Source organism: Sinocyclocheilus anshuiensis, unplaced genomic scaffold (genome assembly GCF_001515605.1).
Source record: "Sinocyclocheilus anshuiensis isolate Anshui unplaced genomic scaffold, SAMN03320099.WGS_v1.1 scaffold1136, whole genome shotgun sequence".
Lineage (NCBI taxonomy): Eukaryota > Metazoa > Chordata > Actinopteri > Cypriniformes > Cyprinidae > Sinocyclocheilus > Sinocyclocheilus anshuiensis.
The window spans coordinates 1,112,629-1,137,058 of NW_015548521.1; the positions used below are offsets into that span (position 1 = coordinate 1,112,629).

A 24,430-nucleotide genomic window follows, 5' to 3' on the forward strand; every position below is an offset into this window, starting at 1 on the left:
TCTAGTAATATTGCAATATTTCTGTGGTCATTTTGACTAAGCAGACTTCAGCAGGCCCCTATACAAAAAAACAACAACATTTAACTCATTTTGCAAAGTTTTGCTGTTTGTTGTGACGTTTAGATGCCAGGCAAACAAAATTAATTTTGCAAGGTTTTTTTATATCCAGCTAGTTCAAATTGGAGAAATAATTGCATAATATAAGTTTTATTTATTTATTTTTAGTATTGTTTTTTCGCCTCTAGTAATAGGTGATTTATCTGTGAGGCTATACTCTACTTTATAGAACTGACCTTTTCAATGTGTAAAATGCATTGAGTTTCGAGATCACCAGACAATGGAGTGCCATAACAATATAGCCTATTTTTCACTTTTCTTCTCCGTCTTATCACTTTGCTCTTGGTAAAGCCCACTAAGCTTTGTAATGTCTCATCCTCTTTTTTTTTTTCTTTTTTCTCCTGTCATTTTTTTCTGCTAAATGTCAAACGCTCGCACAAGCTTGCACACAACAGCAAAGTGCCAAGGCCTTTTGAATACCTCCAGGTATTGCTGAAGTCATAGGTCAGTGACTCACTGGCTGGGCATGCTGGATTTCAAGCTGGCTGCACACAGCGGATGCAGCTGAACGGGGCCTGGTGCACACGGCACACTGTGTTTGTCTGCCACGGAGATGCTAAAGCTGGATGTCAGGGAGTTATTCTCTCTGCTCGGGTCACGCTGGCCGGCTGTGCTGCTGCTGTTGTTTTGTCAAAGCCTTGCAGATTAACCACAGCCACTACACTTCAAACACAGAGGCAGGCGGATGAATAATTCCGAGACCTCGCTCTTTAATCTTGTGTGATCCCGTTCCAATTAGCCATTGTGTACGGTTGCATAGAGCCTTGCTTTTTTGTGCAATAAAAGAATGGCGCACCAAAGGCGCCCTGTCTCTTTTGTGCAGGGTGTCTCATTCTCTACCTTCAATGCGTTGCATCTGGAGTATATGCTGAGTGTAGGTGGGTCTATGTGAATGTGGTTCTATTTGCAGGCCTGACAGAGTTTCTAGATTCTCGAGTGAGTATTGAGATTTAGACTGATTCTAGAACAAATGCAGATTTTATTTCTCCCAAATGTGGCCTCTTCTTGCATTCCTCAGCGCTGTGCTTTCCGGTCAGGCACTTGTGTGTCTTTTGTCACCTTTATAGCTCATAATTAAATGTGCCTTGTGTGATGTGGAAAATTATGGAAGCTCACGACCCAGACATGCTATTTACCAGCTGTTCTTTCTCTCTAATAATAGAGAAAAGAGACTAAAGAGTAAGAGAGAACTGCCATATTGGTCTAAATTCGTTGCAGGAGCTGCACTCTTAAAAATAAAAGATTTTATTAGTTTTGATGGTTCCATGAAGAACATCCATGGTCACTTTCCAATGGACAAAAGGTTCTGTATGATGGAAAAAGTTTCTTTAGATTATTAAAATGTTCTTGGTTCTTTTAAAGAACTGTTTAAAAGTGAGAAAAGAAAGTGGCTGATAAAGTGGACTGTAACAAAGTCCTTCATATGAAAGTGTTCCAGGAAGTTTTGTGGAAAATGGCACTCTCTTAGCTGGAGGTCTCTGAGGCTTTTACGGATGCTAAGTCAGATGTGAAGCGATTGTTTCAGATTTACCGCCTTCCCTTCTTTTCAGTGCATCTGCATTCTACCATTCACTGCTCTCATATTTCCTTTTAAGCCCTTTCACTGGCACTGGTTTAAATCCTTGTTTAATCTGGTCTCTTAGCCGCTTTCTCTCCTTACTAAGCAGATTTGCACAGGGAGGTTTCATTAGATGTGTTTTTTTTCCTGGGATGTGTAGAATATAAGGCGAGTGGTCTGCCAGAGTAAGAAATGGGAGATGAATGAAGATGAGAAAGAGATGGAAAGAAGAGAAGGTTAAAGATGGCGAAAGGGCAAAGAGAACGCGAAAAGCAGAAGGGGAGGGCGAACGAAAGATGGCCAACATTAAAACCATAAGGCCTCTTTGTTAGTGTGGGGCTGACAAGCTGCCGTTCACATTAGGGTAATTAACACCGCCACAGATTGCACAACAGCTGTGCAGTTTAGCACTGTGGCAACATCAGAGAGCTGAGAGAGAGCCTGTGCAAACAGTGGCCTGTGCAGGGCTAGTTAGACTACCACTATTTAGATAGGTGCTCAAACCGCACTCCGCAATACGTGACGTCCGCCAGGCTCTGTGTGCGGTACAGCTTGGCTCGGCAAGCTGCTAGCTATTTGTGTAATAGGTGTTGCTGCCTATAAATTTACTTCATGCAGTTTGGTGGCCAACTAGTCTACTTTGTAGATAGTACTCTGAGCTACAGTCTTAAAGATAAAGGTTCTTTAATGCATCTCACAGTGATTCAGCGCCAGGAAATATCAGGGAATTTTAGGCATGAAAATAAATACAATTGTAGAAAGTCATTTGGACAGATTTTTTTCTCTATTCATGCTTGGTCTGTTCTTAAATATTGAATTTACAGATAAATGGCGCCATCTGGTAAGTCTTTAGAAATAACACACAACAATGCCATTGCTTGCAGGTAATATTATAATTATTGAAAAATTTTAGTTGAATTTAACGTATTTTAATGTGTTGTTTGCATAAATTATTTGACTTATTGTTGCTGTTGTGCAATGCTATATTAGTTTTGTATATTGGAGTTAGGGCTGTCAAAAAAAATGGAATTTCGAATATTCGTCGAATTTAAAATAAAAATCCACATTCTAATGCAAATACGTTGCATTCGAATTTTAGGTGTGCATCAGGCGGCCTTATCAGTGGTGCACGAAATGCGACGACGATGTAAGTGTTATTGCATTTTAATGCTTTTATTAGCCTATCCAGTTGAACCCAGTAGATGCGGCGCTGCTACGTTGTTCATTAAAAATATAGCAGAAAAAGAGAACAATCAATGCGGAGAAGATCTTGTTTACGTCAAAACCGAAACCAAGCCGTTCACACAGAACACATATTTATCGCATTTTCTAGAGGGACATCTATCACCATTGCATTCGCGTCTCGCACAAGAGAGCCGCATGTTTAGAAAGCTATGTAAAATTAATGCAAGTTCAACTTTTAAAAAACATGTCTCAAGACTTCATGGCGGTTTTCCCCATCCCACTGCATCTCAAGTTTTTAACTGAAGAAAGTACTCTTTTTGATTGGTTTTCGGTCCTTTGTATTAAACTATACATACATGCATGATGCTGTTTTGTTTCTAATTGTTTAAGCAACTTTATTAATTATGTATGGTTTATAAACATTATTTTAAACATTATGCACTTTTTTCAAAGATAGTCGTCTTATTTTATTATGCTTTGAAGAAACGTGCATAATATTTTGCTCTGCGCGCTCTTGTGGCCTCAGGAGAGAAGCCAAAAGCCTTTTTCCCCCTAACTGAAATGATGCCTTTTAAATTCAAATATAATTCGAATATTGATAATATTTAATTAAAAAATTTGAATTTAGTTTTTCAGCCATTATGACAGCCCTAATTGGAGTTGGTTAGTTTTGTATATTTTGTATATGGGATTGTTCAGATCAGTATGATGGAGAGCTAGAAAAGAAATGGATCTTTTTTTGCATCAAAATATTGGAACTTACTGTATTAAGAAATTGAAACAGTGTGCTGTTTACAGAAACTCTACATAATTTGCCCTTGAAAATCATGTGTATTTGGTTAACTGTATATAGCGTTTCATTGTATGTGCCTTGAGAAGGTAGATTCTGGAAATCCCCAACTCCCAAACTCATGCAATCTGAAGAGTTTAGCAGCTCCTCCAAACTGCTTTCGCCCGAAGAGTGGACTCTTGGCACGGCTTTGGACTTGCTTCATGTCATTTCAGTGCCATGTCATCTTGCTCGTCTTGGCAAATTTCAGGTCTTCCTCCTGCAAAAAAACAAATTATATGTGAGAACTCGAGTGGCCTGTTCATGTTTCTGTTTCTTCTTGATTTTATTTAATGTGCACTGTTTTCATTTCCCAACTCCCTGTGTTTATCCAACCTGTTTTTCCTGAGCACCCATGCCCAACATCTGGATGTGGGAAGTGTGTGCATATCAGAAAAGTGTTCCTCCGCACATGCGCTGTGATTATTAGTAGATTAAACAGTACTGTAAATGTTGCATGAGGGTTTGTTGTTATGCTGTTTCACTGTAAACCAATCAAAACTTCTCTGAGGTGTGGAACGTTGTCAAAACTGTCAAGTTTTGGTTCACGCTTCCACGCGTGTTCTTTCAACATGATATCCGGAGCGCTGTGCAGAATTTCAAAGCCACATGCAAGAAGTTTTCAGTTCAGAAACAAAAGCTTTATTGAATTAAATGTCCTGTTCTAGAGTGCTTTTTGATCATTCCATTAGATAAGCCAAACATTTGCTAATTGTAGCTAGATTCCGAATGAAAATGTGACTTTTAATTGTGCGCACATGCATGTTTGTCATTCTGCTCCGTCTCATACTTCCTGTGCTGCTCTCTGCAGGGTTATCTTGTTAAATTTCAGTGAGGGAGTGCTGACTTTAAGAGACGAGGTAGACATTTCTGTCCACCCCCTCTCCGTACTCCGGGTGCAGAGTGCAGTGGTAATAATCCAACAAGTGACAGCCAGCTATAATGGGAAGGGAAGGCAGACGAAGACGGAGAGGTGTCTGGAGCAAAAGGAGCCCGGTGGGCTTATCATTGATTTGTCTGCTGCGTTGTACTGAGGGTTTGAAGGGCACTGGCAGGTGCCGCACACCCACGTACACTAAATATAATTGGGCCCCGTTCAGTCCGACTCCACAGGGCGAACTTCTGTTATGCTCTGATTACCCGCAGGGAGCTTTCGGTCGTAACTCACAAGGTGCCTGTTCACCATCAGCTGAGGGATAGCAAAGAGTGAGAGAGAGAGGTGATTCCTGGAGTATTTCTGTCAGTTGCCCTCTTCTTGGTATTTGTTTGATCTAGTGAGATTTTCTCAGCGCAGCTCCGGCTGCGTGATATATGGCCTCTAGGTGGGCGGGTTCAAGGCCTGGGTCTGGGTGGGTTTTTTGATGTGGCTGGCCGACGTTCAAGGTGCATGCGTCTGCTATGAGGAGCACGCCACCTGTTAATAGAGCATGACCGAGGGCCTGAGGTGCTGATAGTTTGCCATTGGTCACAGATTTTAGAAGCATGGGTGTTTTTTATGGTTTGGTTTTTGGATCTGTTTCACATCTAAGTGACCGCATTGTTCTTTGGTACTGCATTTAACAATTAAAATGGATTTTTAAGAAAATGTGAGTGATGAAAAACTAGGATGCAGGTGGTCTGGGTGCTTGAATTGAATTGAGAATGCCCTAAAAATATGGAACATTTGGAACATTTTGCGGTGGATTGCGGGGGAGGGCGATCGCGATGCTGGCTCAAATTCGTGATGTCTATCAGCATAGCAATCGTTAAGTGGTCTAAATTTATTTATCTGTATTTATATATTCTGTGGAAGGCGTAGGACCAAGAAATGTTCATCCAATCAAAACGCTCGTTCCAAGCGTTTTGATTGACTTTCCTACCTGCCTGTCAACATGTGTATTTGCATACCTCTGCGCACCCGGTTCGCACAGACAGGATGTTCCTAACTGTACTATAAAGTTTTCTCACCGGTGAATGACATATTATATATTGTAGTAATGTTGTCTCTGGTTGTCTGGTCTGTTCGTGTTCATGCGTTCAGTGGGCGTGGCTTTGAACGGCGATTTGCAGGGAGGATGTGACTTACGCATTCAGTGCCATCAGGCTAAATTTAGCATTTTCCAAGATCTCCTACTGCACCTTTAAATTTATATCTAATTTAATCTTGTAATAAATGTTATACACCAGAGTGGTAAAACACTTTCCCCCAGTTTCACAGACAAGGCTTAAGCCTAGTCCCAGACTAAAATGTAAGTCTGAGCTGTTTCAACTGAAAGAAACTTGCACTGACTGATCTTTAAAAAAAAAAATCAGTGCCTTTCTTTTGTCTCAAAATGCACAGCAGTAATGTTTCTTTCTAAGGCACATTTATAAAAATTACTTAAATGTCCTAATTGAACTATGGCCTAATCTTGGCTTAGTCTAAGTCCTGTCTGTGAAACCAGGCCTTAATTTCCCTGAATGTTATTACCTATCAAATTTCTGTGAATTCACAGTAAATTCTATTTACTGCCATTTAAACTGCACTTCATCTTGTGTGTGCCAATGCAATTTAAATTCCAACTTCCTAAGTTTTGAATTTTGCTCATCCCTGGTTGCTAGTGATGGTAGTGTGGTGATAGTCATGTTCTGGGCCTGTTGCATGAACTTAGCTTCTATGTATCTTAAGAACTAGTCTGATCAACTACCAACTTGTAAGACTAGTCCTTGGATTCTATGTAACTGGCCACTGGTATTTTAAATATAATTCCCTCAATATAAGATTTTTTTTATCAGTTTTCTTTTTCACTCATGAAAGTAAAGCTTACTTGTCAACAAGTCGGGGTTTCAGGTATAATTCATGCAGCGAACACACGCTGTTTTTGACTCGACGTGTTTGTACATCCAAGAACTATTCAATACATTGAAAAGGCACATGAAAACCAGAAATTCAGAGCGCTTGATCTCTTTTAAAGTTCTTATTTTAAACACGTGACATAAATCACAAGACTTCTCTTACCGCCTTTCATTTATTGGAGTTTCAAATGAGCCAGCTCTTTGTATGAGGTGAGGTTTTGCACGTTAGGAGGCTTTTTCATCGTAAAGCCATTTTTGTTGCTCAGTAGGGAAACATACAGTACATGCCCCCCACCCCGGCCTTTCACTGCTTTTACCACTTAGTTAAATCCCCTTCTTTCTGGCTGTAAAGCTTTTAAGCAGTGTGAGGATAGAGTGGGGACTCTGGAGTCAGGGGGAGCTGCTCTTGGCCACTGAATCTCTGCCCGCGGAAGGGTTTTTCTGTCAGTGATGCCTCGCAGTTGGATTCGGGATGATGGGTTAAGGGATTCTGGCATTCCAGGATTATCCGCCTTTTATCTCCTTGCTATTTGCCGCCAATCCCGGAAGGATGTTGAGTGGAATTCCTCTATGTCCGTAGACATGATATGCAAACAGGACTATTTCTAAACGACTCACCAATCCGATTTCTCGTAGATCCACAGGGAAAGTGTGTGTCGATTGAGTCTTAGAGGATAATCCCAGTGACAAATGAAAGGAAAGGATGTTAGCATCCCCAACACTAATCTCGCATTAGAGCTCAGGTGGGTTTTCTCAAGCCTCGGAAGTTTGCAACATGAGATTTATACGCTAGTGATATAGATAAAGGGAAATGGCATTTGTATGGAAACGCTTATCTGCTTTTAAAATGCTATTACAGTATTGTTATGCTGCAGGATGGTTTGTTTTATTGACCAGACATGGTTTGTGCTTATTCAATCACGGGCCTCTGTAATAAGCTGCTTAACCTTGCTTTTTTTCCCGATATGAAACAAATCAATTGACCGAACGGTGTTCTTGTGCCAGAGAAGTGATGCAAATAAATTACCAGTTTGGCATTGTGCTGTTAATTGTTTTAATTGTTATGGATGCACAATTTCAGACAGGTTTTTAAATCATTCTATGTATTTATTAATCTCATTTATGTATAGTTCAGAAGTTTGGGGTCAGTACAGTTTTTTAAAAGAAATTAATACTTTTATTCAGCAAGGACGCATTAAATTATTCTAAAGTGACAGTAAAGACATTTATAATGTTACAAAATTTAAAATAAATGCCGTTCCTTTAAACTTTCTATTCATCAAAGTATCCAAAAAAATGTATTTACACAAAAATATTAATATTATGCAAACCCCTTTGTCTATCTAGCTATGTGTTTGTGTGTATATATATATATATATATATATATATATATATACACACACACACACACACTAATCTTTAGTAAATCTTAAAATGCATGTCCATTTTTCATACTGTACTTTAATATTGTGATGCCGAAGTTCACTTGTTGCATTTAAAATGACTTTAAAATAAAAAGAAATTCATTTACAGTACACTAGGGATATGCCGGTATCAAATGTTCATGTTGCGATTAATTGCTAATGCTTTTATTACGGTATATGGTATTATCACGATATTGAAATTTTGTTTAAAAAAAAGTGCTGTCATAATACAGTATAACAGGTTTAATAACTTTTTTACCAGTTGATGGGAAAAGTATTCTTAAAATGCATTCAAAATTCTAAATCATTTGTAATATATAATTATTCACTGTATTTAGAAGTGCCCACGATAACAATAGCGTGCATATTCATTACCGTGATATATCGCATTACCGAATACCGGCACAAGTCTACAGTACAAAGAATGGTATAGAATTGTAATGCTGGCCATTTATCAGCCGTTTCATGAAATTAATTGTCTTATTGGTATCAGCCAGAAATGTAATATTGATGCATTCCTAGCAGAAAGAGCTGGTGCTGTGAGCCTCGCAAGGACTATTAAAGCTTTTAACAGGCAGAGAGAGAGAAATTCATCCTTGCCATCATGTGCCTCCTAGTATATGGGCTGAATACCCTGGGGAATCTGTTTGCCAGTTGTTGTTTTCCCCTCTCTCTCCCTTTCCACATGAATAATTGAGTGTAGCATGTCAGACAAATATGCATTTACTTGCTTCATTATATTTTAATCCGAAGTGAACGATTTTGCGCATTGCTTTCTTGGCATCCGAAGCCACTTTTAATTTTCTTCCACCGGGTCTTTTGTAATTCAACCGCGCCCACACACGCCCTCGCCAGCCTGCTCTTTCCGAAACCTTTATTGCATTTTTCCAGAAATTCTTACTGCGTACAGGTGCTAATTGGCAGTGTTCGTTTCAACTGATATCAGTGTTTGCTCAATGAAGTTCTCACAAAATGTCTCAAAGCTAATAAGGGTGTTTGTTGAAATAAGATCTTTTTTCATTTTGCAGTTGGAGGCCCTGGTGTGTTGTTCAGCTGGTTTACACAGTGTGTGCGTTGGTAGATTACACTTGGTTGTACAACCCTCTAATTACCAGGTATTTACGGAGTACAAAAGGCTGTAAAAACATGAGCAAATATGTACACAGCGCTTTATAAAGTATGCAATTGTTATTCCCAATTTGCTGTCAGATTACCTTAGCTGACTTTAGCGTAGTAGAGCTAAAAACATTGACTTTTTGCAATTTTTTGTGCTTTTGTTGCAAACACAGTGCTGTCTGACAAAATAATTGACCTCTAGACATGTCTAGTGTGATTGACCCCTCTCTTCGCCGCTAACATTGCTTCAAATGACGCAAGTTCTGCAGTCAGTAGAGTTTGAATGTAATTGAAAACCCCACCGGGGGCCTTTTGTCACAAGGTTGACTCAGTCGCTGGTATGTGAAGGGGTGAGGTTTAAACGGTAAGTGTGAAAGCCAGAGGAATCTGGGAATGTCAATTTACGGTTATCCACTGTGTATCTTTTTCTCTTCCAAAAACGGTGTACTACCGTAAAATTGCATGTAATGTCGAATACAGTTTTTCACCGTATGTAGTTGGGGAAATTACAGTTAACCATTTAACAGGTTTTTACTGTAGCATTTTTACAGTCTTTTACTGTTAAATTCACGGTCAATTTTTACAGTGTGTGCATCCTGCTCAGCTCTCGCTTACAAGAGTGCAATGAGTTTTTGGGTTCTGAATGCACCCTTGATTCAGGTTAGGGTGCCTGCTTGTTTTGGCTGAATGTGTATTTGCTTTTACAAGGAGATGATTCATGTAAGATTCACATGGCTTCATGGTTGGATGAAAACAGGGCGTCTTGCTCTGCCTTTTTTCCTCTCATTAAAGAGCAGGCCCTGGTCTACCGTGTAGTACGACCACCGAGCTCCCTGTCTAACTAGACCCGAACAATCCTCAACATCCTTGTCTTTCTTCTACCTACTGGAGATGAAGGCACAGCAAGGGGCACAAACCCTTTATTATTTATGAATTATTCAATGTGCCTGGATGGGTTTCCCTTGTAGCGAAGCAGATCTGCAAAAAAAAAAGCAACTCATCTCTGCTCTCCTTCATACTTGCCCGAGGTAGTGAATGACTCAGACGTTGTTCTCATTGAAGAAAACAAGGTGAACAAAGGCGCCACTGAATCACGCTTCAAGCCGTCCCGCAAGAATCGCATGCGTTTAATTGGTAGACTGCACCGCACACCTTAGTCAGAGTGTCATACTTAATTTGACATGAATGGAAATAAGCTTGTGAGAGATTGAAGTACAGTCCATTCAATGTGCCGATCTCTCTTGATCTTGTCTAGCTTTTACAACCTAAATGTTTGTAGAAAGACATGTTGTCAGGGGTTTTCAAACTTTTTGATGCCAAGGCAGCTATATATTTTATGTAAAGCTATATATTTATGTAGAATGACCCTTTTATACTGTGTGAGAAAAATATTAGTCATATTGTAAAAGCAACATATTTTTAAAGAATCAGTTTGTTTGATTGATTGATTGATTGATTGATTTTCGTTGTATTCAATTTAAAACAAATTATTAAAATATTATCTGTAATATATTTATTTTTAAAAATGTTTTATAATAATCAAAAAATTGATTATTCTTTTTAATCACTCTAATTTATACAACTTCTAGCGCTTGTTTGTTTGAAAATCTTTGAGTTAAGCAATAAATGCAGATGTGCTGTATGCAAAAAAAATTGATAAGTATTATGCGAAAAATAAATTTTTATTTACATAATACAAATATTTTATAATTTGCAACAAAAAAAGTGTTATTCTGATATATAATAAGTGTGAAATAAAAAAAAAAACGTAATTTTGCCACCTGGAAATTTTTTTTTTTTTTTTTAATGACCTCTCAAACCCCTCTAGCACTACGTTGTGATATTCAGTTTGAAAACCCTTGAGCGAAGCGATGAACATGTAGGTAGATGCTATGTGCAAAACATTTCATTCAGATTGTTCGGTTTCTTGGTTTGTCTCAGCTTCAGTCGAGTTTTCGATATTAGGCTACTCAAGAGTCTCGTCGGATTGAATGACATAAGCATCTAATGGAAGTGTCCGGTTAAGCAGAATGAGAGCTTGTTTATCTCTTTCTCGCTCTCTTTCTTTGCAACTCTCCTTATGTCGGTCGTGTTGGCAGGAGTAAGAAACCCTGGACTAAGATCTGTATCTGCAGTGTGTCTACTAAAGAACAGGCTCTGATTCCTTAGCCGATAAGCCACGTTTTATCTTCCCCTGCTTTCACATTAAAGACGAGGAGGCCCGTGACAGTTCCTGTGTGGCTGATGTCTGTTACCCAGGAGCATGGGAACACTGGTTTCAAGAAAAGAGACATAGCACAAGCTGTTTATTTGTGCTGGAGTTTAATTTTGTCTTACTATCACTTTACAGCTGGTCAGCTTTTTATGCTCCTTATTCTGTACCTTCACCACCTTTGCAGGATTTGCCCTGCCATGGTTTGCTAACTGGTTTTAAGGCATGATCCTTGTAAAGCTGCTTTGAGATAATATTGTGAAAAGCACTTTAGGAATACAGTTGAATTGAATGTCTCTCTTTCAGCCCACCAAGTTCCTGAATGCATGATTTGCTTGGGATATGTGTGAGTCTGTATCTCCAAAACCTAGTGAACTTGTCTACTGCCTACATATGAAACTTAAGTTGTGATATTGGGGTAAATAGTCAATTTGTACAAAATGAATGAATATTTTTTATAGATATTTTTGCAGTTTTTTTATTGTGATAGAATTGAGATAGGCAAAAATAATAATACAAATTGGTTGTGCATATCATTTTTTGGACATTTAAAATACATTAATAATAATAATTAGTAGTAGAAGTAGTATATTTTAAAGTATTCGTGCATTATTTATATTTTTTCTATTTTGTATTGTTTTTATTGTTATTTAATTATTTAGCTTTTGTCTCAAAAATCAAAATTAATTTCAAAAAATATTTTTTCTGATTTTTAAGAATGTTTATTTATTTATTTTATTTTTTTTGTGTGCTTTTAAACCATACAAAAATATTGCTATCATCTACTTTGCATTCTGCGTTATGTTCTACTTTGGCACTGCATTGATCTTTGGAACATATCGGTGATCCCTTTTTAGGCAGCTCACTAGGTTTTGGAACAGAGCTTACTATGTGTGTATGAAGGCTCTTCCACACTGCATTTCTTTGCTTTTTACCTTGTTTCTCATAACGTCTTTATTCCTGGCCATGTGTCAGACCCTGGAGGCAACCACAACTGAGCTGATTTGTGACCCTGTCTCGCTGTTTGGCTTTAGTGTTACTATGCGACACATCTTTAACCTTGTGATCTCAGTCTGCCCTACGCTCACCGGATAGCTTTCTAATTTGAAGAGACATCCGAGCATGTAGGATGGTAAAAATGTAAATTAAGTAACTGCAAGGAAAGAGGTGAATTAGAGGAACAGAGAAGATGGGATCGCAGGAACTGTGGGCGATTTAGATACGCAAACCGCAGGAGCTGTGCTGCGATTCCGCTTTAGGTTCTCGCCGTGTTGTTGCCAAGCGAGAGTTCGACGGAGGAATCGTTCCCCACCCTCGTCCAATCGCGGCTGACGTGGAATGTGGCGCTTGCGGCGAGCAGCACAGACTTGTGGGTAGGCCTGCATTTTGCACGGTCACCCAGTGGAATACATTATCATCTTAATGATGCTTTAGGTGCAGATGCATGTCTAATGCGCTGGTGTGGGAGTTTGTGTGTGTGTGTGTGTGTGTGTGTCACTCTCCTGTGGAGTGGAGAGGGCAGAGAGCTGTAATCACTCTCACACACACCTGTTCTGACTGGAGGCGGTCTGCGCCGTGGCTGATAGGATGAGAGCGCAGGGGGAGAGATGTAGGAGCGCTCATGATAAACGAGTATGTAGGAGGTCATTAAGCAGAGCAGCGAGAGGAGGAGAGAGAGAGGGAGAGGGACGGAAATGGGAGAGATAAGGACAAACACAGTGAAGATAATTAATTTGGAGTTTCATTAGCAGGAGCTTGCATGCCTAGATGACTGCATGGGAGCAGCGGCAGGCAAACGCACACGCGCATGCAGTCACGCAGTCCTGAGGAACTAAGGTGTGCATGAGAGAACATTTAAAGGAGAACGTTTGCTGAACTCTCCTGCTTCTTAGATGTTTCTTGGATCAGGCGTAGATTCAAGTCTTCCCTTGAGGAAGAGATCAGAAGAGATATCAACAATACATAATATTATCAATAATTTAATTAATAAGTATAAGAATATAATTAATAATTCTAGGAATTATAACATTTGGAATTATATATATATATATATATATATATATATATATATATAATTCATTTTGTGTATATATTATTTATATATATATATATATATATACACACACAACTTTTTTAATAATTAATGAATCCATATTGGTGACATGTTTTTGGTAAAAACTATAAAATATTATATAATAAGCAATAATAAGCAATATAATTACTAATATTAGGAACTAACATTGGGGCTTACTATTAGATAGATAGATAGATAGATAGATAGATAGATAGATTTATGTAATATTATATATTGTTATATTTATATAGTATTAATTTTATACTCTTACATGCATTGAGTATAGAGCTACAAAATAGTATGTTTTATTTTAATTTGTAATATGAATATTATAATTAATATATCCGGGAAACATTTCTTATTGAAATCTCTGACTTGTATAATGTATATTTATTGCTATGTACTCTTACTGTATGTCAGCAATTGTGTAATTTGTTTCTTCTTTATTTTCTTAGTAATTTTAGGAGAAGCATCTGGGACAAAGTTGAATATTAAATGGAATATAACTTAAATGAAACCTCCTGTCTATGAAAGATGAGCTCCTGAACAGTAAACGCACACAATTACAGTTCACCAAGATTATGTGCAAGTTCACATAATATATTGTATAACACACACCCACAGTATCTTATCCACAATCGGGTACGAGATCAACACACACATTTCAAACTCAACACAAACAAACAAGCAAAACATTGAGGTTGATGTGGCACTCGCTGGTTTTAAGAGGGGGATGACTGAGATGTTTATCAGCCCTTAGCTGGCCCTCTTCAACATGATGTTACATAAACAGTGAGAAAATAGCACAACATCCAGCCATTAAGAGAGAGAGAGAGACTGAGACTAAAGATGATGGGTGAGGAGTGATTGCTGATGGAGGAGAGGAAGAATGAGGAGTTTGCTGTGACAATGATATAACACAGGGATGATCCACATGCTGAAATCTGTTGTAGAGGTCATCCCATTGTTGTCAGGTTAATCAGAGGACAGTGTGGTCAGGCTGAGCCCCTCTTTCTCTCTCTCTCTCTCTGATCATTGATGGCATCTGGCCGGTTGGTCTGGCAGCGTGACACCGCACCAGCGCCACACCTTCCTCTGAAGCCTCCAGTGGCTCCGCTGTGCCACCCTCTCCTGGCACTGAACCCGCGGGTGTCGGAGGTGAACAGAGAGGCGTGAGGAGGAAACAATCAGTCGACTTGTGCTAAATTACTGCTTCTATGATGCATTTCAGTGGAATTGTTTATATAGTATTGAATTCTTTTTATATTCATGGAGTAGACTTATTTGATGAGTTTTTTTATTAAGATGCAACTTGGTCTTCCATGTTCAGTATTGTGATGGTAATACCATGGTATATTTGTACTGTGTAATAACACCAAATACACTACCTTTCAGAATTTGGTATTCGTACGTTTTGTGTGTGTGTGTGTGTGTGTGTATGTGTGTTATTATACAGCAGTGACACATTCAATCAAAAGTGACAAATATGGTTATAATGTTACAAAAGATTTCTATTTCATATAAATGCTGTTTTTACGAACTTTTTATTCATCAAAGAATCCTGCTGTTTCCATAAAAATATTAAGCAACTGGATTCAACATGGATAGTCAGAAATATTTCTCGAGCACCAAATCAGCATATTAGAATGATTTCTGAAGTATCATGTGACACTGAAGACTGGAGTAATGGCTAAATTCACATTAGAGACTTCTTTTTAAAAAACAAATTAAAGAATCTTGCCAACACGGTACTTTTGAATAGTAGTGTACATAGGAATACCATATTAATTCCATGGTTTTACCATTTTTATTCCTTTATTTTTGACAAAAGATACAATTTTGGTACACTAAAATCTGAAATTTTACATTTTGTGCCTACATATTGATTTTGATCTTTAATCAATACTTAGATTACATGTTGAAATCTCCTTTTTTATTACATTTTTGGCTACTTGCTGTATGTCACTCCGCAGAATACTTCTCAAAGGTATTTTGGCTTCGTCCAACCTGTAAAGTCTGTTAGAACCTGTTAAAAGTAGCAGTATAAATCGTTTGGATGTTTGTTGTAGTTTGAACTCTGGCTGCTGTGATTGTTTCGTTTTACGGCTTAGCACCGTTTTGGTGGAATGAATCTGACCTCACCTCCCTGTCTTCCCTTTCCCGTTCGTTCTTCCAGTGGCGCTTTACAACTGTAAGCAGCAGTTCTCAAAACATGGCCATGACCTTTTTATTTTTCTAACTCCCACCCTACCTCCTCCTCTGGCCGTCCATCTCTCGGTTTTCCTCCTGTGAGAGTCGGGGAGGCTGCATCATAGCCTGTAGTTAATGAGTGCAATGGGAGAAGTGAACTGAGGGCTGTTTTTGTATCTCAGAGTCCCAGGCCCAACGCTGTTTGGCTCCCAGCAATGTGGCTTCAATTTCCTCAGTTTTGAAATGGTTATAGCCCCTCTGTTTCGTTTAGCAAGCAGGGTCTTTGTGTTGTTTTTTCTCTCTCGTTCGTTCTCCTTTCCTGCTCATTTTGATCACTCTGTACTTTAATCACCGCTCAGCCCCCCTGCGTTGTAAGAGTGTAAAGAATTTGTTATGAGTGACCGTTGACCTCTGGCCTGTAGGGACACAGTTTAAAGCCTGCTCGGTAGAAGAGCTCACTGGCAAAAAATACAAACAGTGAAATGCAGCCACCATAAATTTCTTTTTTTTTTTAACCCTCTGGCAGCTCTTTTCTTGTTTTAAGCTCTCATAAGAATACCTTTCATAGACGGATCATTGTATTGAAAGTTCCTTTTCAACATTAAAGGCGTGCGCCGAGCAAACGTTAACGACAGTCTTTGCCCAAACCCGAGGCTTATGCATATGCTACGTGCCCAGTTTCAACTGAACCTCTTTTCTTTCATGTAATCCTACGGGTGTGTGAGCTAAAGTGTTCCAGCGCTCAGACACAGAGAGCTTGTGTAGTAAAAAATCCCGCTTGCTGAAAAATTAGTCCCCTGACATAGTGAATTATGGGGCTGAAATAGAGCTCTTTATTAATGTAGTCCAGGATTCACATCAGCGGAGGTCTCAGAAATTATGCCACGCCGTGGGTCTGGTCTCACAGGAGGTTTTGCATATTAGACCGAGTACACATTCTAAAGAACAAGTTATTAATGGAGCTAGAAACTTGGTCTGCAGAAGATTCAAACAGACAAACGGTGGTCTTACAGAATCAGAAAACACTACGCATACAGTATGTTGCATATAAAAATGAGACGGTGACATTTTTGGTTACACTTTATTTTAAGGTGTTCTTGTTATACATCTTACATGTACTTACTATTATAATAACAGTAAATTATGCACAATTACATGCAAGTAACCCTAAGCCTAACTCTAACTCTAACCATATAGTAAGTACATGCAGTTAATTAATATTACTCGGTACTTAAATGTATAATTACACTGTAACAAGGACACCTTCAAATAAAGTGTAACCACATTCTCAAATGAATCTTTTCTACAGCAGTGCTTCTTGCTTGTCTTTTAGCATAAGCATATGATAATAGGGATAATAATATAGGTAAGAGAAGCTCAGAATAAGAAGATATGTAAACGCATGACTGTCTGCTCTCTCATGCTAAATGAAATCCATAGTGTGTGTTTTGTATTGATAGACTATAGTTCTATTCTAAGAAAAAGCTGGAATGTGTGTGCCAGAATTCTTCACCACCCTTGTGCATAGTGTGTGAAGAATTTAAGAGTTCTTTCTCTTCGTTAAGAGCCCCATGTCCTGTCTGTCAATGACTGTGTGTTTTTGTAAGAGCATGGCATGTTTTCTTTTTCTCGCTGCTTGCCAGAAACTACACGCTCTGGTACGTGGAGGGGAAGGAAAAGCACACTTGTGTTTAGTCTACATAGCACTTAAGTCACTTTGTAGGGAGATTACTTTTTTTCCCCATTCTAATCTGCGGGTAGGATTTGTGATGTCACCATCCATCAGTGTTCTTTTGTTAAATCATTAAGAGTAAGGATGTGGAAAATTGTGCAAGTTAGCTCCGCTTAAACATTCACACAGTGTTTTATTTGTCTGTTGGCTTTTTACGTCGTTCTCCTCTGGTTTTTCTTCTTTCTCTGTTCTTTCTTTGTTGGTAGACATTTTTAGGTTGGCACAACGGTGTCCCCCAATGTTGTTGTCTTCCCCCCCAAAAAGGGGAGGATGAGAGCAGTTGTTTAAAAAGGAACTTTACTTGAACATGGCCTAATTGTGTTTCACTTCTGTTTTGCAGGCATCTGATATAGGATCAGAGAAGCTTTTCTCGCCTACTGCACCTAAAGGTAAGAGCATGAATATATATTGTGGATGTTATGTAATGTCATTTCTCCTGCATTGGATGTTTTAGACATGATTAAGCTTGATTTGACCTTTTACCCCATTCATAAACAAAGTTTTGAAAACAAAGCCCAGGGTTGTCATTTCAATATTCAAGATACTTGCATAATGCTTACTGTACTACTGCAGAAACTCGTACAGCTAAACCCTTGTCTCCTTATTTTGCATTCTAGTAGGCTCTGTTCTCGATTCAGGCAGCAGTTGATAGGCTATGTTTTTGGTGTTGAAGTTAATGTTTCCCCCCTAAAGCCTGACAATATGCAGTATGCTCCCAAAGGCCACCAGGAGCTCATTTTCAATCCATTTCTCTTCCACAAGTGTAAAATTCCTCTTGCCGGAATGGTGCTGTTCTGTTTTTCTCATTTTTTCATAAATGTTGAAGGGTTTTTTGTGCTTGGGAGCCAAAGAGATACCCATCTTTTCCAGGTTCCCTTCAAATGCTGCATTTGTTAGGTTGCACATGTGTAGAAGTACATATGGTAGAAGCAAGTCATAGGCCATCAGCCTCATCAGAATGGGGTTGTTAGGTTTGGGTGGGGTGGGTTTACAACTTGAGACCTCAATACCAGATAGCAAATCTCAAATGCTCTGTAATCCTGCTAAAAGCCTGTTAAAATCCTATGAGACTGTAAAATGCTGGGATCCTTATTTGTTTCCTTGTATTTTTGACTCGTTTTCAAGTGGCCTGCTGGTAGAGGTTTGCTTTTAATGCGGATCTGAGCTACTTTTTACTGTTTCCAGTAGTAGCAAAAGTTTAGCTGAGAGCAGTAGGAAGTCGGCCCAAGAAGATTTTTTTTAGTTGGTTCACATCCAGGTTTTGTAGGGGAACTAAGTTGTGAAACGAATTCTGTTTGTTGCACAGTGCGAATGAGCTGTCTAGTTTAATGCTGCACTTCTGATGCCCGGCATGAATCCTTTGGAGAGCCTTTGCCCCCCACTCTCTGAAAACGGAGAAAAGAGGAAGTGAGAAGAGACAAGTCGAGCTCAGAGGAAGAGTAAAACTTGTGACTACTGTCGGGGTCCAAATTAAAGTCCTTTTTTTCATGTCTGTGGATGACTTCCAGACATAACCGTTGGAAAAGACTTGTGCAACAGCTGACATGTTTAAAAGTAGATCAGAGCACATGGTTTGAGCTCTTCTGATGTCACCAGAAGAGCTTGTTGTTGTTGTTGATATTACAGACTCCCTAATCTGTGTTACGGCTGATGGCGAGACGAGCTGCATCTTCCTTAAAATCCTGCTAATGTGTGTCGTGCAAACACACTCCCTAGGGATCAAAGAGATGATATAGAGAAAGCAGAAAGTAGTAGGAAGTGCCAGATTAGGATTAGAAACAAATGTAAAACCAAGAGTAGGAATATGTGGATTAAGTGGTTTAGGACTGCAGGGAATAAATATTATCGTACTAGAGATTTGACGCCCAGTCTGTAGAGATCTCGCATGGAGGTATAACCTTTGAAACCAATAATGTTTGATGATAATATTTTAAATTATAACTTTTCATTTTTGACGTTGTAATCTTTAATATCCAGGTCCAGTTCAGACTTTGTAACCATTGATATCCATTAAGTTTCACGAAAGTTCCTTCATAACATCATAACTTTTGATGTCCATTTAGTTCCATAACAGTTCCAGTTTGCTGGAACTAGCTGCAGGCCATGAAAATTTAGTGAAAATTATCAAAAAATTTTCAAAACGCTAGTTGATGTCCAAGAATTTGCATTATTCTTCAAGTTCAGACTTCAGAGCCTTTGATATCCATAGATTTCATGACAGTTTAAGTTCAGTGTTCGTAACTTTATGCATCCAGTAGTTTCGCTGTAGTTCCAGTTTGGTGTCTTTTAGGTCTATCCTGGAAAACTTTGGCTCTGTATTCCAGAACTTCTGAAGTCTAAGAGGTCTAGGGCGTCTGGCTAAGCGTTTATCTGAAACCGTAAAAATAGTAATTGTGAAAATAAGTTTATTTTCGAATTTCCTGTATGTTAGTGGCGCAGCGCCCTTTCACTTGGTTTTGCAATTGCCGTAATCACTCTTCTGATTTTAGCTTCCAAATCGTTTGCCAAGGAATGTATAGTATCATTACCCTTGTTCTCCTGTTGTCGTTGTTGAATGTGGGTTGTCCAGACTTTGTTCCATGGAATTCACTCATTCCTCCAGGCTGTTATTCTAGATTTTGGGGTATAGGAGCATATGTGTCCCATTACAGTACGTCCGCCGAGACCAATCCAAAGCTCGCTCCGCTCTGATCCCCAAATTGGTCTGCCCTGGAGAACTTCTGGCAGACTGATCACTCGCTTGGCTCACATCTCGCGTTGGAGAATTGCATTACAGGGAAATACCTCGGCATGCATGTGGTGCTGCTTACACAAATATGCATGTGTCTTTGTTTCTATAAACAGCTTTCGTGCACGCCGGTGCTTGATTTGATTGATTTTGTGGCCTCAGTCAAGTACTGTGGTGACATACAAGTTTTTGTATCAGCTTAACAGCTGTTTAGTTTTATTCTAATGTGAGCTCATATAATTACCGCCGTCGTTGTGCTGTTTGTAACTTTTTAAGAGGCTTGCTCTCCATCTAATAGAGCCAGGTTTTTCTTGCCCTGAATGAAGGCATAACAAATTCATAGCTAATGCATCTATATAAGGTGATTGTTGGTCCTAGAACAGTGTGCAGCATCTGCCAGCTCCACAATAAGGTTAGAGACTCCAAATGTAGTTGGGAGGGGGGTTGGTCTCTTTCTCTTCACCCATCAGTGAAGTGGTGACGCACCCATTTTGTGTGTGAGGTCTGTCAGGCAAACCCGGGGCATGTTGGTATAGCGAAGGAAGATTGTAGGGGAAAGCCATTTGTGAAGTGGATTTCTGGTTTGCTAATCCTGATTAATTTTGACCCGTTGTGCTCATTTTAAACAGCGTATTACTGTACGCAAGAAGCACCGCCAGATTCGGGCCAAACTGAGAGCTTAGCAGCTTTGGACGGCTTAACAGCAGATGGCATTTTAAGCCGGACTTAATAAATTGTTTCCATTAAACTTACCGGCCCACACATAGTGGATTAGGACTGTAGAACAAAGAAAGAAAGAGAGTGAGAAAGCAACAAAAAAGCAGGGGGTAACAGCCAGTGCCACAACAGCACAAGATCAAATTGATAACGCGCATCGGTCGTACGCTTTTCGCTGTTAATCCACTGTTGCCTGCGCGCCAACCCATGAAAACAAATTGACCCAACTAATTTATTATAAATAATATTTACAGTCCATACAATTAACGTAACGTATGTAATTCCGGATTAAGAGCCACGTCTGGTCGTCACACGTTATACTCGGTTTTTCTTGATAGCATTTGGCCGAATCAATTCCGCAGAGGATGGATGCTGCTCCCCTCCCTGCCTCCCTTCCACCGCCGTCCCCTGGGAGCCGCAGGGTCGTTCTCTAAGCACTCATTATATGCTACACGGCTCAGGGTCTCCGTGTCGAATCGCTAATCAAGCACTCTGTCTGCAGGCCCACGATTCAATAGCCGTTGAGTGGCCTTTGTTCCTACCCACTATTTGCTGCATGTCAATAAAAGTTTGCTCCCTGCTCCGCCTCCCCTTCGCACACGGCCTCCCCTCAGCCCTTCAGAATATAAAATGCACTCGCTTTTCTCCCCTCCTGCATGGGTGAAAAATAGAGGGAGGGGAAAATGAGTGGAGGCCAGTAGGCATGTGTTTAATTATTAATTGAGCCATTACTGACAGAGATTTCCTTTTTGATAAAAGGCAGGAAGCTGCTTCAGGGGTAGAAAAAGCAATTACTAAAGCTATCTTCCTCTTCCTCTCCGCCCGTCGTTTTGCTCTGTGCAAACAGAAAAACATACCCTGTCGACCAACCTGCTCCATAAATTATTTTAATTTCCTTTCAATATTTATGATGTTTTAAATTATGATTCTGTTGTCATGTTCTATTTATATGAAGAGGCACTAGAGCCATGCTATACTACCATCGACGTAACTATTATCTAAACGGGTGGGAGTTGTTTTTCTAAACGTGTTTCAGAAAATAATATTATAATATACATCTCGAAGTGTTCGTTTCCCTTTTCATTTCGTTTCAATTTGGTCAAACACTATTAAATTATTTTCATACCCCATACATATTTTTAATGCAAAAAAAAAAGAATATTAACAGGAACCAATTCTTACTATTATGTAGTTGCTTATTAGCATGCCTATTATTAACATAGCCACCGTAAGAGAAGCCATTGTTCCATAGTTGGGCAGGCTTCAAGTAAGTGTCTTTCACCTCTCAGTAAGCTTTCCCTGGGCTAAGCCTGTTAAAACCATCCTTACCCTATGCCACGGCCGCCCTGGGACCAGACGGTGTTGGAACAGCGCTCTTGAGATGATCTAGGAGCCCTACAGCGAGGAGAGCAGCTTGTAAAGTTGAGGTCAGGCCTTCTCAGGAGTCTGCCTGCATTTGTGCTGGGTAATTTTAGCACTCGTGGGCCAGCTAATGACCAGTTTCTTTCAAGAGTTGATTGCTGGAGCTCGTTTAACTATCCCCAGTGTGATTATTCCCACTAGGGCTGGGAATAACCATCAGTCTAGCTGCAGGGTAGCTGCATTTTTTTAAGTGAGAGAGAGTATGTTTTTTTTATCAGGATAGGCAGTGAATATCAAATATGTACGCTTAGCTCTTTATCGCCCGTTTGAAGAAGATGCCAGGATGAGATTTTTAGCATTTTGTTTCATTGTGTCCTGTGTTTGAAATCAATGCTATTTGCAGAGGACGTTGTTATCCTCGCTCGCAAAGCCAGATGGTTGTTGCTTGTGGCCAAACATGAAGCTTGGCTAATGTTCAGTCACTGGCAGAGACGAATTGCTAGACTGGATGGATATTGCAAACACGCTTGTAATGGATTCGACATTTCGGGAACCGGTTCAGAAGGATCTTAAAAGACCGGAATTCTGTGGCCGAGCGCAGGAAGGAGGTTAAATGAACAGAATTCCATGACCAGGAACAATGCAAAAGCGCTTCCGTGCTTGTTGGAGTTCAAAGGACTTAGACGTGCTTTAACATGGTTGCGGTATGTTATGCAAGAAGTGTTATTCAAGTTTTTGTCGCACTTTATCAATGCTATACATATTCGGTGCTCACGCCAAGTACAAACACATGCTTCCGTAAGTTTAGGTAACTCCGTTATTCCATCTGCATTCATCACGCTGAAGTCTTGCAGCTCAGAAAGACGGTTTGTGAGGTTAAGCTAATTAGCCCTGAAATCAGCGCATGGTAGAAAACCGCAGAGGGATGCACTTCAGCGAGAGACGTTCGTAATGTACGTTCTGACAGTCATTAATCGTTTCGAGCTATGCTAAGGCGCAAATACCACTCCGCGTGAGACTCTCGGCGCTGAAAAGAGAAGGAAAGAAAAAATGTATAAATCCCAGTCTGTGTGGTCTTCTATTAATCAAATAGGCATCTGTTCCCCCTTGCGCTGAGCATGGGATAGGCCTCTTAACAGCCTTCCTCTCCAGTGGCCCCATTCAGACCCAGAGTGGCTGTTATTTTAGCACCGCGCTGGAGAGCAGCGGAAGAGTGGGACGCTGAACCCCGCTGATGTGTTGCCTCACTTGGGAGAGACCGGATAAGAGGGTCCCAGGAGTGGATCTCGACTATGAAGAGCCATTTAGAGGTAGACCTAGCTGCCTCTTCTAGGTGCGAGGGGGCATGGAGGGCCACGGTGGCAATAGATGTGGAAATGATGAGCCGGTACAGAACAAGTCCTGCTTTTGTGCGATACAGCCATTGGAGTACTCGTGAGTTTTGTAATGTTATCTTAAAGGTGGAGTTGAAATTCTGGACCACTAGCATCACCAACATATTTTCCTGTATTATTTATATGTAATTTGAATTCATACCTGTTTCCAGACGTAGTGTCTGCCCCATTGTATTTATACTTTTCTGAGAAACTAACCCAAATGATAGTTTTCTTATAGGTCTAAACACATGACATTTTAATACATAGTTTTATTTGGGTTTTGAGTTAAACTGATAGTGGGAAATTCAATTGGAATTTAAATTGGAGTAACAGAAGGAAGAATTTAAAGACATTCAACAAAAATAATGCATTCTGGGAAATGAAGTGTTCTTCCACCTGGGTTCACATTAGTTTTTATTATATTATTTATTATTGTTTTTTGTTGTTGTTTTTATTAAATATAATGAAATATATGAACGACGTGAACTTGAATTTTTTGGCTTTCTTGGAATTTCAGCTCATTTTAATTTTATACTTTAAATACTTAATTACATTAGATTTTTAAATTTTTGAATTGCAACTGCGTATATTTTTTTTTTTTTTTTTTTTTTTCCTCAATTTTGGAATTGAATTGGATTTTAAAAGGCTCAATTCAGTTCTAAATCCTGCATAACCCGTGATGTTTACATTAACTCAATGCATGTTCTTTGTTGGATTGGACACCCTAATTTTTATTTTTTACACATGAATCCAAGATATCTTAAGATAAATGCATTCAGCTCAGGTCTGAGCCCCTGTAACACTGAAGAGGGTGTTGGATTATGGTTTTGGATGTCTTCTCTTGAGGTATTAGGGCTGGGTATCGATTCAGATGTCCTGATTCTATTCGATTTCGATTCGCAAGCTCTCGATTCTATTAGATTCTCGATTTTTTTGATTACGTTCAGTGAATATAGTTTTAATACAAATGCTATTGATATTTCTAAAAAATGAACA

The 24,430-nt window shown here is 39.4% G+C and overlaps 1 protein-coding gene across 9 annotated transcripts in view; it reads left to right on the plus strand.

Annotated features, from left to right (window-relative positions):
- The window catches only part of LOC107656817 (autism susceptibility gene 2 protein-like), a 314,131-nt gene that overhangs the window by 252,721 nt on the left and 36,980 nt on the right, over nucleotides 1-24,430 (plus strand). For all 9 annotated transcript variants that reach the window (XM_016444764.1, XM_016444766.1, XM_016444763.1 and 6 more), the window contains exon 6: nucleotides 17,592-17,640. In XM_016444764.1, coding sequence (XP_016300250.1) covers nucleotides 17,592-17,640 — 49 coding nt within the window. The remainder of the gene's footprint in view (nucleotides 1-17,591; nucleotides 17,641-24,430) is intronic.